This window comes from Crotalus tigris, unplaced genomic scaffold (assembly GCF_016545835.1).
Source record: "Crotalus tigris isolate CLP2741 ecotype Arizona unplaced genomic scaffold, ASM1654583v1 scf7180000019068.10715455, whole genome shotgun sequence".
NCBI lineage: Eukaryota > Metazoa > Chordata > Lepidosauria > Squamata > Viperidae > Crotalus > Crotalus tigris.
In genome coordinates this window covers 5,068,071-5,084,795 of record NW_024097358.1, presented here as the reverse complement: position 1 = coordinate 5,084,795, position 16,725 = coordinate 5,068,071, and the positions used below count along the sequence as shown (strand labels likewise).

The following is a 16,725-nucleotide window of genomic DNA, read 5'->3' as shown; positions in this document are numbered from 1 at the left end:
AAAGGACCCTGTAGATCATCTCGTAGTCCAATCCCATGCTCAAGCAGGAGACCCTACACCATTTCAGACAAGGGTCTGTCAAAAAAGAAGGGAAGGGAAGGAGGAAGAAAGGAAGGGAAGGGAAGATTTAAGCTTAGCATGTAATATGAATGCAACCACTAGGTTCCAGGTGACTAGAAAAGTGTGTTGTGTGAACAGGATGTGGAAATGCAACTGAAACAGGATGCACACAAATCTGGGGCAGGGTGGGAGGTGCATTCATTCCACTTGTTGGGCCTTGTGGGCTTCCCCTTGCAACCAGGCAACAGGTGAGAGAGGGGACCTCCTCCCCACCTCCCCGCCTCACGGTATCGTTTTTCCTGGTCCACGGCTGAGGGTCCCCTCCAGCATCGTTCAAAGAGAGGGGCCTTCTTTGGCCATATTGCAGCCCAGGCACGCAGGCCCCGACTAGAGGCCGCTTAACTTGGTTGCGGCCTTGCAAATATTTTGCCCTTCGCTGTTTGCCAAGTTCTGGGAAGGGATAGGTTATGTTGCATGCAATAAACCACAGTTCAGCAAACTGTGGTTTGAGGACTTTGGACAAACCTGATCCTCTCTGCTGCCAGAGGCCGGTTCCAAAATGGTGCCCTTCTTGTCCCATGATTGCATTTGTACAACCAGCTAACCCTGATCTGTTATGACCCCTCTCTCAGGCGATGCAGCCTTTTTCTAACAACCAAATTTTAGAGCCTTTTTTTGAACATCTGAAAATGCAGGAGGTTTTCTGTCAACGTTCTATCAATTTTACAGGAGTCTGAACCTCCTTTTCATTGTCTGCTCTTTCCTTTCCCAATTGTTTGTTTGTTTGTTATATTTTGATGCTGCCCATATCCCTTACCAGGGGAGTCTAGGCAGTTCACAAGTTATAACACTGTCCCCAAAATTGATTCTACATTTTCTTAATACAGTGTGATGTTAGGGCAGTGGAGGTTGTGTATTGAAGCAATTCCTTGCAACTACCATCTTTGTAGATCCGACAGGCCTTTCCTCCTTCCATTTTCTCATTTAGAAGTTTTATGCAGCTGCCCATGTTCCATACATAAGGGATGTATGGATACATGCGTAAGGGGTACCTCTTACGCATCGGATATACAGTAGTATCTTTATTTAGATGTAATTAGCAAGGGAAGGGCTCTAGCAATAGATATTCCTGAGATAGGATTTGAAAATAAACCTACTAATAAGTACTTCGTAACAGCCACAATCTTTCCTTAGCTCATCTAATACTCACCTTCTCCAAGGTGAGCATGGATCTCCCGGAAAAATCAACTCTTCTTGCAGTACAAATTTAATCAATTGCTTTTATTTGTGTAAATTGTGTAAATACGGTTGGTGGCTCAGTCAGCCGGGTGTTTAGATTGGATTTGGTCTATTTATCCACCTATTGAGTCCTTCATCCTGACCTGAGATAAGCAGATATTGTTGTTTGTTGGCATAACAGGTACCATTGTAAGATGTAAGCCGTTCCAAGTAAAGCTGCCTTTTACAATTGACTGGTGAGGATTTTGTTGAGGCCGATGGTGTTCAAGTGGTGCTCCAGTTGTTTTGGGATTGCACCCAAGGTGGCTATTGCTATTTTATTTATGCATTTGTGGCCTGCCTTTATTATTTTTTTACAAATAACTCAAGGCTACGAACATATCCAACACACTCCTTCTATTTTCCTCACAAAAACAAGCCTGTGAAGTGAGTCAGGCTGAGAGAACTTGCTCAAAGTCACCCAGCTGGCTTTCATGGCTAAGGCAGGACTTGAATTCACAATCTCCCATTTTCTAGCCTGGTACCTTAGCCACTACTGGCTCTTTTAGACCAAACAATTGGGACTACCTTTGCTTTCTTTTGCCACAGTCATTCTCCTTCTATTTGCAGGTCTTTGTATTTTACTACTACTACTATTATTATTACTATTATTACTATTACTGTTGTTGTTGTTATCCTGGTGCCTTAATCCCTACACTAAAGTGACTCTTACATCCAGACTCCATCGCCACAACCTCACTTTATCTAACTAACCCAACATACTGACCGTTGCTACATATGCCCAGCAGGGAGCACCCTCATTCTGTGCAATGCTCCTATAACATCCGTAGGTGGCTGAATTGCCCATCCGAGCTACGTGACTTGGGACACATCCAGCACCCTTGGGCGTTAACGGGTATATAAAGGGAGAAGTGCGTATCACTGAAATTTTCTGCAGATCTACTCCACCAGGTTGTTGTGATGGGGGAGAAAGGGGACTCTTTCATTTATTCCAGGGAGGGATGGTAAATTGGAAGGAAGAAGGGAACATCTGCCCAGAGTGGTACCCAACGGATGCTTCCCGAAGATAACTTGGGAACTTTATTTTATTTTTTTTTCCTAGTCTCAGAGTTGCACCTGCTTCCACCATGTCAATCTTCCGGTATTTGAACAAGCATAGAGAGGTAAGTTTTGGGCTTTGGCATTAGACAAATCAGAGGATCAAATTGTCTGTGCACAGACAAGGTACAAAGCATCCTTGGATGGGAAGTTGCTGTCCCTGTAAATCCTCCAGGGACAAGGAAATATCGGGGAAAGATGTTGGGGAAGAAATGTCCTTCACAAGTCCCGTTTTCTCCTGAAGTAGAAAGGTAGTTTGATGCTTTGTGTCTTCCAGCTGATTCCTCTGGCTATGATTATGACCACCACACTGAGCGGGATGGTGTACACCGGCTTGAGAGCCTTGAGGAGATCAGATATAATGTAAGCAGCACTTGTTTCTTTACAGTCACCCCCCCAAAATGTTCTTCTCTTTGCTTCAGATCTGGTTCTTTGCTTTGTTGCTTTTTTTAAAAAAAATCTAAGACAAATGGGGTATGAGAGACAACAGGCAAAGGAATAGCATTTCCCCCCACCCCAGGACTGAAGATGCACAACACGAGCATGAAATTGTGCAACAAGGAATAAAATCAGACAGGGTTGGGGGAAATAAATGTTTCACCCTTTTTGCTTTATTTCTCAAGGAGGAAGTGGGATTTTGACAAGAGTCTTTCTCAAGAAAAGTTCAAAAAGTCTCTCATGCAGAAATTGAAAGCATTCCTTCTCATTTAAAAAATGTTTTCTGTTTCAATCGGGGTGTGCTAGTATCTGTGTTTATTTATTTTTTAGTGGAACATTAAGAATAAAGCTCAGCAAGAACTGAGTTTAGGTTTTAAAACCCACAAGGTTTAAAAATGCTTTGCCTTTAGTTTGGATGCTGAACTTTTTCATCATGCAGCTAAAGAAGAATCAGGTTACTATAAAAGAAAATTGTTTTTCTGTATCTTAGCAGCCTATAAGCAGATTTTCCGTATTACGCTCTCGAGGAATTGTTTTCCTGCATTGACCTTTAAATCAGTAGCTTTCCTGAGTTTTAGATTACTCAACTGAAGTAAGGTCAGTGGATGTCCATGATGCTAACTTCAAAATAAATCAGATGGTGCTGTTGAGTCTTTTTTTTTTCTTAACAGCTAAAATACAGTTTTATTAAGCTGACAATAAGCCAGAGGTTATTTTTATTTCATCCATAATAAATGCTGCATTTTGCTTTTAGTATTGATAGGTGGCACAACCCTGAACCATGGGAAAAAGTGGATCCTACCCAACCCCAAAAGGTAATGAACTTGATAGGGTAACAAGTCCTGGATTGTATTATTAAGAATCTAGAGTCAAGACGTAAGAAACATACAGATATGTAAAAGATAACTAAATTAACTTTTTAGTGCTATTAATACTTCATAACATTGGCTAATATATAACTAGAAGTGTAGATTGTCATTAAGTTGTGATCAGCGTTGTTAAAAGGTCCCAACTGAAATTGACACTGGGCAATAGCATAAAATAAAATGTATATTTACTAAACGCCGACAATGCACCATCTTTCCATTGTGAAAATGTATCTAGTCATCAGATCTCAAAGTCAGAGCTTCACTTTCGTCTTTCTCAAGCGGAAAGTCCAAAATTGGTGCCCACGTCAAAAGAAAAGCCATCAAATTGTTCTCTCAAATCAAAAGCAGTCCATTTTGCCATCTCGGCCGGAATAAAAATCTTATTTTACATAGGCTCTTCTGTAATGTGAAAGGCTAATAGGAGTGATATCTGGGGAAGGGGAGGGGGAGGAATCCCTAATACCGCTAAGCTTGTTAATCTTTTGTCTTTTTCAATCTTTTCTCTTATACGGCAGCTGTTTACAATCCGCCAGAAATGGGAGCCCATCCAAGAACTGGAGGAGGTCCGAAAGGTCTTCAAGGGGTGAGGCCCCAGCCCTGCCAAACGACACTCTCTGAATCTAGTGGAATCATTTCTGCACAAACTAGAGGATCGAAACCAGTGTGCGGAAATGCTTCTGCTACATTTTTAGAGTCTCTCTCCATTATGTTTTGGACTCTGGAGGAGGTTACTGTTGGTTTTCGAAACCACCCAATCTAGAACCCTATCGTGAGGGAAAAAGAAAAACGTGTTAGAAAGAGCGGCTTGTTGTACTGGTTTTGAGTTCTGCCCTGTTTCTTGTAGAAAGACAAAGCAGCATTTCTCCATGTGTGAGCTTTAAAAAGAGTTGGATTGTTGGGGGGGGGGGAACATATGCTGTCGTTTATGTTTTTAATAAACTTGGAATTGATCAACTAGTTTATCAGGTCTCAGACTGATTGCGATTCTTATTTAGTTGGGAGCGATAAAAAGACTACCGTATGTTCCGGTGTATAAGACAACTTTCTAAAGCATGCAAATCATCTCCGAAGTCAGGGGTCGTCTTATACACCGAATCGTCTTATACGCTGGAAAATACAGTATCATTGCATCATCTTCAAAGAAGGATCTGGGTTGCCCGCTACTTTTCTTTGTATCCTTCTGTTCACACAACATCCTAAGATGGTTTGCTCATTTATTAATAAGCCACAATATGTTAAGCCACCTCTAACATTCTTGGTTTTCCTCCTTCATCTTGACCAACTTTCTGTATGTATTTGCTTTGCAATTCTATCTTCATTTCGTTTTCTTTGGATCACTAAACCACATCAAGATGCTTTTTTTGTAGGGGGTCACTCACTTTAGTGTTTAATCCCCATTCATGCTAATTTCTACACTTGCTTCCCCTTGGTTACAACTATCATCTGACATAGTTTACCCAGCCGCTTACCGTAGACATTCCTGATTTTACAAGGATAAGATTTCTAGGAAAAATTAGGTGGGGGAAATAAAGTCTCCCTTATCAAGAAACATTTTCTTTAAATTATAAATTGGGCTTCTGAAAATCTAAAGGGTACAGGCTTATAAAATATTTTAAAAGCAAATATTATTTGAAAAAAGAAGGATGTTGAGAAAGAGAGAGAGAGGAAGAGAGAGAAGATGCAACATTTGTTTTTATTTAATTATTCTTGAGTACAAGACTGACTTGACAGAATGCAGATAACTGCTACCCTTCCAGATTTCTTTTTTATTAAATAATTCTATTGAAATTTTTAATAAACATAGTAAAAAACTAAACTTTAAAAAGGAAAAAAATACAGAAGGAAAAAGAAAAAAAATCAAAGAAAAGTAGACAAGAAAAGAAAAAGACAATAATGACAATAACAAATATTTACCAATCAGAATCACAGCAAATGTCAGCTGACATACAGTTTATTTCTTTGTTTAAAACATTTATATAGCTGCCCACTGTTCAACCAACTCTGGACCGTTCTCAATCAAAATTTAAAAGACATATATTAACTATTCACCCTCTTTTAAAGTTGCAAATGAAAAGGCCCTCTTCTTCCCATATTTTTTATCATCTATATGCAACCCAGAAATCATATCTTTTCAGTCCTACTTTTACTGAACATTCATTAGGAATTATCAGAAATATCAGGCAAATAGTTTATCCCTGATCAGAAGGTCCAGCTTTATATTCCTTCTTTTTTGCACTGCACAATCTTGACTTTTAAATCATTCCTATGTTGAGGCAGGATTTGAGCTTTTCTCACTCTTTGATCCTTAAAAGGAATATTCTAATATACTGTAGAATAGATCTGGAAGGGACCTTGGAGGTCTTCTAGTCGAGCCCCCTTCTCAAGCAGGAGAACCTATACCATCTCAGGCAAGTGACTGTGTAGTCTCTTCTTAAAAATCTCCAGTAATGGAGCTCCCACGATTTCTGGAGGCAAGGAGTTCCACTGTCAGGAAGTTTCTCCTTAATTTCAGGTTGCTCCTCTCTTTGGTCAGTTTCTAACCGTTGTTTCTTGTCTTGCCTTCTGGTGTTTAGAGAATAATTTGATGCCCTCTTCTTTGTGGCAGCTCCTCAAATACTGAAACACTGCTATCATGTCTCCCCTATTTCTTCTTTTTTTTAGACTAGCCAAACCCAAGTCCCACAGCCGTTCTTCATATGTTTTAGTCTCCAGGCCTTTCATCATCTTAGTTGCTCTTCTCTGAACTTTTTCCAAAATCTCAACATCTTTTTGGAGGTATGGTGACCACAATTGGTCACAATATTCCAGGTGTGGTCTCACTAGTGGTCTTCAAAGTTTTCAGCAGCCTACTTTGTAAACTCCATAAAAAGACATTGTCCAGGATTATTTTTTTTTGTCGCAATCCTTCCAGATTTCTAAACAGTTTCCTTTGCACGACATTGGCTTACAAACAATTTCACAAACTAGTTTCGGTAGGATGATTTTTGAAAGGACATGTGGCAGTTATTTTGAGCAAGCCCACACTTGCGGCTTCGTTGACATTTGTCTCCAGCTGAAAGGAGGAAATAAGTAAATCAATTTTGTCAACATCAGAAAACCCAAGCTAAAAGGCCATGGATCCCTGATTAAATTCAAAGACTGCACAATGCTGAGACTGAAATGCCACTTCAAAAAAAACGATCTGGTGAAACAGAAATCTGGCATCCAGAGTTACGAGATGCATCACCTCAACACCTTTTTCTTCCAAAAGGCAATTGGACTTTCTTGGGGTTTTTTTTCTTTGAAAACATTTTACTTCTCTTCCAAGAAACTTCTTCAGAACTGATGAGAAGTGAAACGTTTTCAAAGAAAAAAAAAACTAAGAAAGTCCAATTGCCTTTTTTTTTTTTTTGGGAAAAAAAGCACTTTTGGGACAACCATCACCTGGATGATTGAGAATCTCCATAGACACCTCAATACCTGTTTCCATGACATGCTCAACCCATTTGTTGTCTGCCTGGCACAATCACACTAAGTCAAAAGACACCACAAAGACCCTTTCTGCTTTCTCTGACATTCCATGTGCTCTTACGACATATTTGGGGTATGTGCTGCCCAATCTTGGCAGTCAGAATTGTAATTAAAAAATTGGCTTCCCCAGCTTCTTGTGCTTTGTAGTTCTTTTTCTTGGGGTGTCCAATGCAGGCCAATTGACTCGGTACAGGTGCTCCCCCAACGCAACCGACTGGATGAAATTTGCTTAACCCTGTTTAGATTTTCTGAATTAATTTAGTCATACTTAGGACTCCTGTATGGAGAACCAGTGCAGGGAAAGCGCCCCAGAAGGAGACCTGAGGATAAGAATATCTGCAAGAGGGATCTGAAGGCCTTGGGAATGGACATTAACAGCTGGGAATCCTTGACCTCTGATCGTTCAGCCTGGAGGCTAAAGATGCAGCATGGCCTTCTCCAATTCGAAGAGACCCTTGTGCGGCAGGCTGAGGCAAAGACACAGTCCCGGAACCAGCGAAATCTGGGAGCTGGACAGGGGACAGATTGTATCAGTGTGGAAAGGACTGCCATTCTTGAATTGGCTTTTTTAGCCACACCAGATGTTGCTTTAGGACCTCTTTCCAGAGCACGATACCCTAGTCTCTCGAGACTGAAGGATGCCAATGATGATGATGACTTAGGACTAAGTTAAACTTCTAGCAGGTTCCTTAATGGTGCAATTTGCCCTTTTTTTTTGCCCTTCCAAAAAGACAATAATTCTCATGGATTCAGTGAAGTGTATTATGAGACAAAGCCAATGGGAAACATCTTCATTGTGTAGGATTCCTAGATTTGATTTGTAAATAGATGAGCAGCCGTTGAAGGACAGCAAAGAATTGGGATTTCCTATATCACTCTGCAGGCCTTCTGGAGGTTTGCAGATCAGGTAACTCTGCTCTTTTTCAGTATTCAAAAATGATGGATCAATGGCAGTAGCCAAAGCTAAGTCAATGGATCAACCAGGGCTCCTTATGACTATGCAGAAGTCCTTTAGGAATTGATGCCTGCTGTTGAGACCACTGAGGAAAAGCAAGTTGATTTTTCAGGAGAACTATTTTCTTCTTTCTGCAGCCTCATGTGCTTTTAGGACCTATATAGAAGCAAGAACGTTGGGGGGGGAAGGGCAAGGGAATATGGATGCAGTTGTATTTAATAGATAGACCAAGTTTTGTTTTGCTCCTGAAGAGTTTTACACCCATTCCTACTTTGGGATCTGCAACTATAACACAGTTGGTGTTTTTTCATGTGTTGTACAGTTAAGTATCTTCTTGGTGTTTAGGCTTGAAAAGGTAGCAAGAAACCAAGATTTCATTTCCTTCTTTGGGTGGTGAAAGGAGTGATTGTCTGTCACATAGCTGACTCATTTGCGTACGTGCTGCAGAAGAACAGAAGGAAGGAACCATAAGTATATGTTTAACTATGAGTAAACACCACGCTATATGGTGTTTCTATTTCCTTGAAATTTGGTTGCCTGAATGCCAAGGTGGACAACCTATGATCCTCAACATTATCCTTTCTTATTTTCATATCTTTGACTATGCCTTTAGGCAGCTATTTGGGTTGGGCCCAAAGGCTGAGGATAACAGCAATCCGTCTTAAAGGGCTTCTAGTTAATTGTCTACTCCTAGACAAGCTTGGTTGATTTGTAGACAAGAAGAAGGGCCTCACAAGAGCTCCTTACTCAAAACCTATCCTCCTCACACAGCTTCTCCTAGATCTTGGAGAAGCAAAAGGTTGTAAATCAGAAAGTCCCTTGCTTCTTGTCAGAGAAGGACAACTCCATCTTATGTTGAATTCTTAGCAAGAGATCAGCTATTTTTTGCCTTGACATTGTCTCCATTTCTCCATAGTGGGTATGACTGTGCAATTTGCACTACTAAAGTAGGCTCATTGCAACCACAATAACCTGTGCCCACATTGTTAAGTGTTGTGTTCCCCAAATAGTTAAGAGTGGGCCATTTTTAGAAGTGTCAAGGATTGATTGCTTCCCTTGCAAACTTCTGGGAGCTTCGGATGCATCTTCTTGTGAGGGTCTTTAATGCAAGCCATAAATGCCTTTGTATTTTTCCATCAAAAGCACTTTAGAAAGAAAATAATCATGGCAGCCCAAACCCATTAACTATGGGATAGTCTCTGGATTAGAGGCCCTAATAATAGACTTGGCTTCTTACCACTGAAACAATATGCTGTAATTAATTTTGAAGCAATAATGCCCATCAGTTGACTAGCTATTTTAAGTTGAAGGTGGTGGAGAAGCTTCAAAGAAGGACACTGATGTCTTTGGTATCATCCACTCCAGTTCTTCTTTCCATTATGGTCTCAACTTGCTCAGTTTTATTCCTTTGAGATCACAGGTCAGTGGGAAGTAATATGTAAGAAGTCCCCAGATTTTTGCCCTCTCCAGTTAAAATGATCTGAAGTAACCAACAAAGGAGATCTGCCTTATTCTTTGTCATCCCACTAGAACTTTCTGGAATTCATGTCCAGCTGAAAACTGTGATGTGATAAGTCCAAATATTAGACAGACCATGAGAAGGTTGATATTTTCAGATTAGCTTTTTCTTTCCTGCTGATGACCATGTTCATTTCAAGTCAACATGTCCTTTTGGACACGTAAACTTTACTGTGTCATTCCCACATACCATTCCACAGACAATAAGCGATAAGTTATTTCTTTACTGAACTTAAAAATGAACTGTACATGCAAAAATCTACTTACAGAAATCCGAACCTATGTAGACATCTATCTCCCAGGCATTAAATAGTAGAAGTTTTCCTCCTGGCCCTTTGAGAGATCTAGCCATCTTTTCACGTCCTTGTAAGGTGTCTGCTCAGTCCTGACATAACAGTTCTGTCTGATCTGGGAACCATTCTTACATGACGGGTTCTCTTCAGTTCCCATTCATTGCTCCAAGTTGGAGAGTGCCAACAACAATGATAAAAATAATTCATTGATTCTGGCAAAGATCAGCTTTTGGAGAAAGTCCAGTAAAGCTTTCACATTAGATGAACATCACCTCCCTCTTGCCTTGCTGCTATCAATTTGATTTATATCCCAGGGGAGACTTCCCCTACAGCTTTTGTCATCTGCATCAGGCATAGAAGTCACCAGCAAACAACACAATCTTTCTACACACTTTACAAAAAGGGAATGAACTCTGAACTGCATAGAGAATTACAAGGTGCATCTGGTGCATCTCTGGAAGGTTTAGAAGTTCATGAGAAGTCCCTTACCTTAGCTATTGTTGCTTTTGTATTGAGCCTAAGCAGCTGAGGGTTTTCCAAACCAAAGACTGGTCTGACTTAGCACCCTATTGTGTAAAGTAAAGCCATTTGCCAATCCTGGGTCCCAGGGGAAGGAGGGTGGGAGGTGTAGAGAGTAAGGAAGGTGATTGTCAAAGCAAGAACATCCGATGTTAACTCTCTTTGAAGAGTTTCCTCTGTCAGAACCATGACAGTGATCTTGATGGAGATAGGCAAGAACTGTTGCACCATATTTTAAGCCCAGAACAATGAGATAATGTTTGGAAGATGCCTACTAGAGTGTAACCTGGGAAAGGGTATCTATCTATCTATGTATCTATGTATCTATCTATCTATCTATCTATCTATCTATCTATCTATCTATCTATCTGTCAATATATCTATCATCTGTCAATATATCTATCATCTGTCAATATATCATATCTATCATCTGTCAATATCATATATCATATCATATCTATCTATCTATCTATCTATCTATTTATCTATCTATCTATCTATCTATCTATCTATCTATCTATCTATCTATCTATCTATCTCTATGTATCTATCATCTCTCTCTCTCTCTCTCACTTGTATCCTGCTCATCCAACTCAAGGCAAACCTAGGCAGCTTACACATAGGTGTAACACAATCAGACTTTCAAGATTTGATTATTACAGCCAATCTCAACAAAAGTAATTTTAGTTTTTCTGTGGAGTTAGTTTCCTGGTCTAGTCTACCAAGTGAAGCTGACAGGAGGTAACTACGGAGGTGTACTACCAAACTGCCACTTAATTTTAGCAGTATAAGGAAGTCTGGGGAGACTTAAGAGTAGTTATGAAAGTATTGCCCCCAGATTCCCATCTGTAAATCTCCTCCCGCCCAAACAACAACTGGGGAAGCTCAGACATACTTCTTGCTATGATGTTACCACATCCATATTTCTGAATACATTCCTGCAGGCAGCCTAAACTGGAAAATAGGGAGCCTGAACTGTGAATATTTATCCTGGTGAGATAGACAGTCACCAAACTTTCACCCTTGGAAAAAACAACTCTAACCAAAACTGGTTGCCTTCCACGTTTTCTACACAAGCACAGCTCTGATGGTGCTTGTGGCAATGTTCTTTTAAAGGGGCACCCTGTTTATGAAATGTTATTCCCTCTAGACTAGAGATAAGGAATGTGAGCTCCTTTCTGCAATTTAGAAGATAAGCAAAGGCTCCTGCTTGCTATTTTTTCCCCCACAGACTTTGAGGAATTGGTTCCATAAGGTTCCTTCAAGTCAAGCATCGCTACTGGTGACTTGAGGACACATGTCGTCTCTGGATCAGCAGCATGGAAGTAGTTTGCCTTTATCTTTCTTCACAATGTTTTCTTGGTTGCCCAGTCTAAGCAACAGTCTGACACATTCTGAAAACCTCTTCTTCAAGCGTTCACCAGGCCTGCTTTGCTTCTGACTCTAAAGAAGATCAGCCAAGTGCTGCCATGTGCTAAGAGCTTGGTAGCTTTTCGACTTTTTAAATTGTTGGTTTGACATCCTCTCAAGGAATCCAAGGTGGCAAACACAGGCTGAAACCTTGAGATAAGAAGAAGTAGAAGTAGAAGTAGAAGTAGAAGTAGAAGTAGAAGTAGAAGAAGAAGAAGAAGAAGAAGAAGAAGAAGAAGAAGAAGAAGAAGAAGAAGAAGAAGAAGAAGAAGAAGAAGAAGAAGAAGAAGAAGAAGAAGAAGTTGTTGTTGGAAGGGACTCTACTCCAACCCATTGCTCAGGCAGGAAACCCTATACCATTTCAGACAAATGGCTGTCCAGTCTCTTCTTAAAAACTTCCAGTGTTGCAGCATTCACCGCTCCTGGAGGCAGGTTGTTCCACTGGTTAATTGTTCTAACTGTCAGGAAGTTTCTCCTTCATTCTAGGTTGCTTCTCTCCTTGATGAGTTTCCATCCGTTGCTTCTTGTCCTGCCTTCAGGCGCTTTGGAAAATAGCTTGACTCCCTCTTCTTTGGGGCAGCCCCTGAGATATTGGAACATGGCTGAAGATGGGTTTGAACCCAATTTTCCCCAACTGCTGTTCAACACCCTTGTGTCCAGTAGAGCTCACTTTATAGCTCTGTGGTTCTCTATGTACTGTTGATAAGTAATTTTACGAGCAATAAACATCCGCAGAAGTGGAGTCTAAATGAATGTAGACATCACAAAAGGCATCCACTGTGATGTGCCCATGGTAAACGCAGGGAAATAAGAAACATCATAAAGTCTCCTTTGAGTCAAAAGTGTTCAAAGGTCCAATCATCGGTTTCATCAGATATAAACTCATACCTAAAGAGGTGTAATCAAGCACACAAACACACACATCCACACATAAATCTTTTTCTTTATGCCATGGATTCAAAGGAACAAATAAACATTTAACTACCGTCCTTTGTGAGATGGAGAGCCCATGTTTCATTCTTGGAACCTGTGACCAGGACAATAAAGTGCTAAAGGATAAATATCTTTTATCGCAGGCCCCTTCCGCCATCAGATAAGACCAGCAGGCCAGAGGCAACTTGCCAAATCATTACCTGAAAGCTGTTTAATCAACTGGGGAAGTTTGCAGCTAGGACAGGTGTTCAATTGATATTAAGATGATGAATGGCTGGGCCACTGCAGAATTCTCGTCTCATAATCCCAGTTTGGACATTTAATGAGTTGCATTTAGAAACGAATGGAGGAGAAAACCGTCCCAATGGGGGTAGGGGGGGGAAATAATTCAAATTTAAGGAAGGTAAATCTAAAAAGTAAACTGCTAAACAAGTCGTAAGAGGAACTGAAGGAGAAATTACTCATAAAGCCATAAGAAATTGCATCATAATGATGCTACTTTGCATAGCATTTGAATAGCAAAAAAAAAAAAAAGCTTTCTGAAAATCCCAGGCTTCTCCCTGCTCCCTGAAATCTGGTTATTATATAATACTATGAAATACGAGGATATCCACACCCAGCAAGAGCTGTTTATCAAGTCAACATCATCCATAAATGTCCAGAATACTTGGTCCACCCAGGTCAAAGGGAAAAATCTCTCCATCCCCTTTTTTCAATAGCCAATCCCTTTACACAGATTGGGCAATTCAATTTGCCTATGGTAGATTCTTCTTATAACCGCCTTGGGGCTTTTATATTATAGGGCGGTAAAACTCAGGGTTGACCTTAAAGCAAGGAAATGAGCTGAACTCTTTCGGGAAGGAAGCTACAGTTGTTGTATCTGTTCGATGTTTAAAAATAAGAACCTTTTTTGTGTGTGTGTGCAAATGTCTGTACCCATCCTCCTTAAGGATAATTCAACCTTTGCAAAGGATGAAATACACACCTCAAATATTTATTGATAATCTATTTGTGTATATCCGGTCTATTATTTTGACAAATAACTCAAGGCAACGCGCATCCCTAATATTCTTTCTTCTTCCTATTTCCCCCCACAACTACTACTCCATGAAGTGGGTTGGGCTGAAAGAGAATGCATAATATGGAAATAACTCTTACTTAAATGATTAGTTTCCCCTTGCTCAGATTGAAAAAATAATCATCCATTCGATCATTTCAAAGGCTAATAATATACTATGGAACAGGACAATTGCTTGTGAAATCTCCCTCCTTTAAAACGGTTGTGCGCTAGGTTTATTTCGAGAAAATATTTTCTCCCGAAAGTAGCACAGGACCAGCAACAAATCTTTTGCGAGTGTTCATTGAGGAAATACTGGAGGGAAGCTAAGAGAAACCTCAAGGATGTTGTCAAACATCCGTTTCAAGAAAGAAGCGCACATTTTTGCTGTGGAATAATTAAAAAAAAATTCTCCCAGTTTAGAAGCTGTCTAGAACCACTGACTGGTTTAGAAGAAGACTTCTTCAAAAGAGGTTCCTTTCCCATGTCAATCAACACAAAAAGGTGATTCAACCTGGTAGAAAATTTAGCAGAAAGATGGATGTACGACATGACTGGTAGAAGAGTGCACAGGAAAAAGAGGGAGCAAGATGGAAAAATATCTTTAAATAAGTGTTCATAAATAGACTCCTGGGTATCGCTCTTAATTTCCCTTTCAGCCTCTTTTCTTAACCCACTAATGCACTTTGGAGAGTATTGTATGTCTTTGAAGCAAATGGAGAGGGCATAAAGCAAGGGAAATGTTACTATTTATAATAACTCTATTATTTTCTCTGCTGAAGATTTTGCAAATACATCACAAGGAACGCCTCCGTGGTTGCACATGACCTGCCAACGTAAAACCCCTAATCTCCGTTCTCTTTTAAACGATGCATTTATTTGTTTGCTCTTAGAAGAAAAAAGCAATGTGCAGATACTATTCTAACTGAAAACCTGCTTATCATGCTGTCCCAATGTATTATTTCCTGCCTTATTTACAAAAAGAAGAGGGGGGGAAGATAACAAAATGAATATATATTCAAGGGATTAGGGTATATTGTATAACGCTTTACACAGTCTTAATAAAGAATGCCTTATTTCTATCATCCATAAATCATATTTATTATATGCAGGGCAGGGTTGATCAACTTGCCTTCTAATGTGCTCAGGGTGCAATATTATTCAACATGAACTGAACTTTTTATCAACTTGGAACTGAAAATGAAACAAGAGTTTTTTGTTGGAAAGATATTTTTTTTAATGGTTAGTGAGACATCTAGCGGCTAACACGGGAAACATTCCAGGTTTTAGTTTTTTTTAAGATTTCATCTTTTAATATATTTTTAAACATCGAACAAATAGCTTCCTTCCCGAAAGAGTTCAGCTCATTTCCTTGCTTTAAGGTCAACCCTGAGTTTTACCGCCCTATAATATAAAAGCCCCAATGCGGTTATAAGAAGAATCTACCATAGGCAAATTGAATTGCCCAATCTGTGTAAAGGGATTGGCTATTGAAAAAAGGGGATGGAGAGATTTTTCCCTTTGACCTGGGTGGACCAAGTATTCTGGACATTTATGGATGATGTTGACTTGATAAACAGCTCTTGCTGGGTGTGGATATGCAGCATTCACCCTTGTAGAAGCATTGAACTATAATATAGTTGGATTGGTTTGGTTTTGGTCTAGAGCAATGTTTCTCAACCTTGAGCATTTTAAGCTGTGTGGACGTCAACTCCCAGAATTCCCTATTCAGCATCAATTACAGCTTAAGTTCGTGGGTGAAAGCCCCTTGATCAATTGTTGGAGAACACTTTTCAGTGTTATTCTATTCACCTTGAAATAAACTCAACACAGAGATTATGTCTTGGCACCAGGTCTGAGCCCCACTCATTGTGGCTTGTTCAGAAAAGTGGGGTTCACCGAAGTCTGCTGTCCACACAATCCACACGCCATTCTACATCTCAGGTAAGCTATGCATGTTTTCTATCTTAGCCATTTGCAAAGGTTTACGATTAAATGCTACACCTTAAAAACTCAAGAAAAAACAAAACCATGGCAGATGTTTGTTTGTTTTTTTCTCCTGCCCATGCAGGAACTAACAATCGTGTTGAGAAACTGCTGCTAATCTACTGTTGCTCAGATAAAAGCAATCACCTCCATTTGCATGTACACACCTGGCAGGCCACCCATCTGCCATGGAGAAGACATTTTCCTGGAACAATAAGGATTAACTTGGAAACACGGCTGCTTTGCTGTCATCAGCAGTTCCATTAAATAAGCTCCTACCACAACAGCCACAGATAGAGAGGTTGGTCTTTTACCCCAGGGGTCCCCAACCCCTGGTCCATGGACTTGTACCAGGCCGCGGCATGCCAGCAACTGGTCCACACAAACAAGCAAAGCCCCATCCGTGGGATGCAGGCAGCACACAAAACCTTGCACTCTCCGGTCCGTGGAAAAACCTTTCTCCATGGAACTGGTCCCTGGTGCCCAAAAGGTTGGGGACCTGTTTTATCCCTCTGTTATTGCAACTTCATAATTATTGTGCTCTTTCCTACAACTATACAGATAGTCCTCAACTTAAATTGATCCCAAATTTTCACTGCTAAGCAAGACAGCTGTTCAGTGAAATTTTCCATGTTGTTGTTGTTAGTTGTGGAGTTATATCCGACTCATCGCGACCCCATGGGCAACGTTCTTCCAGGCCTTCCTGTCCTCTACCATCTTCTGGAGTCCATTTAAGCTCACACCTCCTGCTTCAGTGACTCCATTCATCCACTTCATTCCCTGTCGTCCCTTTCTTCTATTGCCCTTCATCTTTCCCAGCCTAATCCTTCCTTCTCATTA

At 40.3% G+C, this 16,725-nt stretch overlaps 1 protein-coding gene across 2 annotated transcripts; it reads left to right on the top strand.

Moving 5' to 3' along the window:
• Positions 1-192: 192 nt before the first annotated feature.
• On the top strand, positions 193-4,601 carry CUNH15orf48 (chromosome unknown C15orf48 homolog). Of its 2 annotated transcripts, none has more exons than XM_039359274.1 (5): positions 193-308; positions 2,402-2,462; positions 2,675-2,760; positions 3,590-3,650; positions 4,220-4,601. In XM_039359274.1, the coding sequence occupies exons 1-5, from the start codon at positions 208-210 to the stop codon at positions 4,289-4,291; spliced, it is 381 nt and encodes a 126-aa protein (XP_039215208.1). In that variant the 5' UTR covers positions 193-207; the 3' UTR covers positions 4,292-4,601. The 2 variants fall into 2 exon arrangements, with proteins under 2 accessions (XP_039215208.1, XP_039215209.1); XM_039359275.1 differs by lacking the exon at positions 193-308 and adding an exon at positions 2,157-2,250 and having other exon boundaries at positions 4,220-4,301.
• Positions 4,602-16,725: the final 12,124 nt, after the last annotated feature.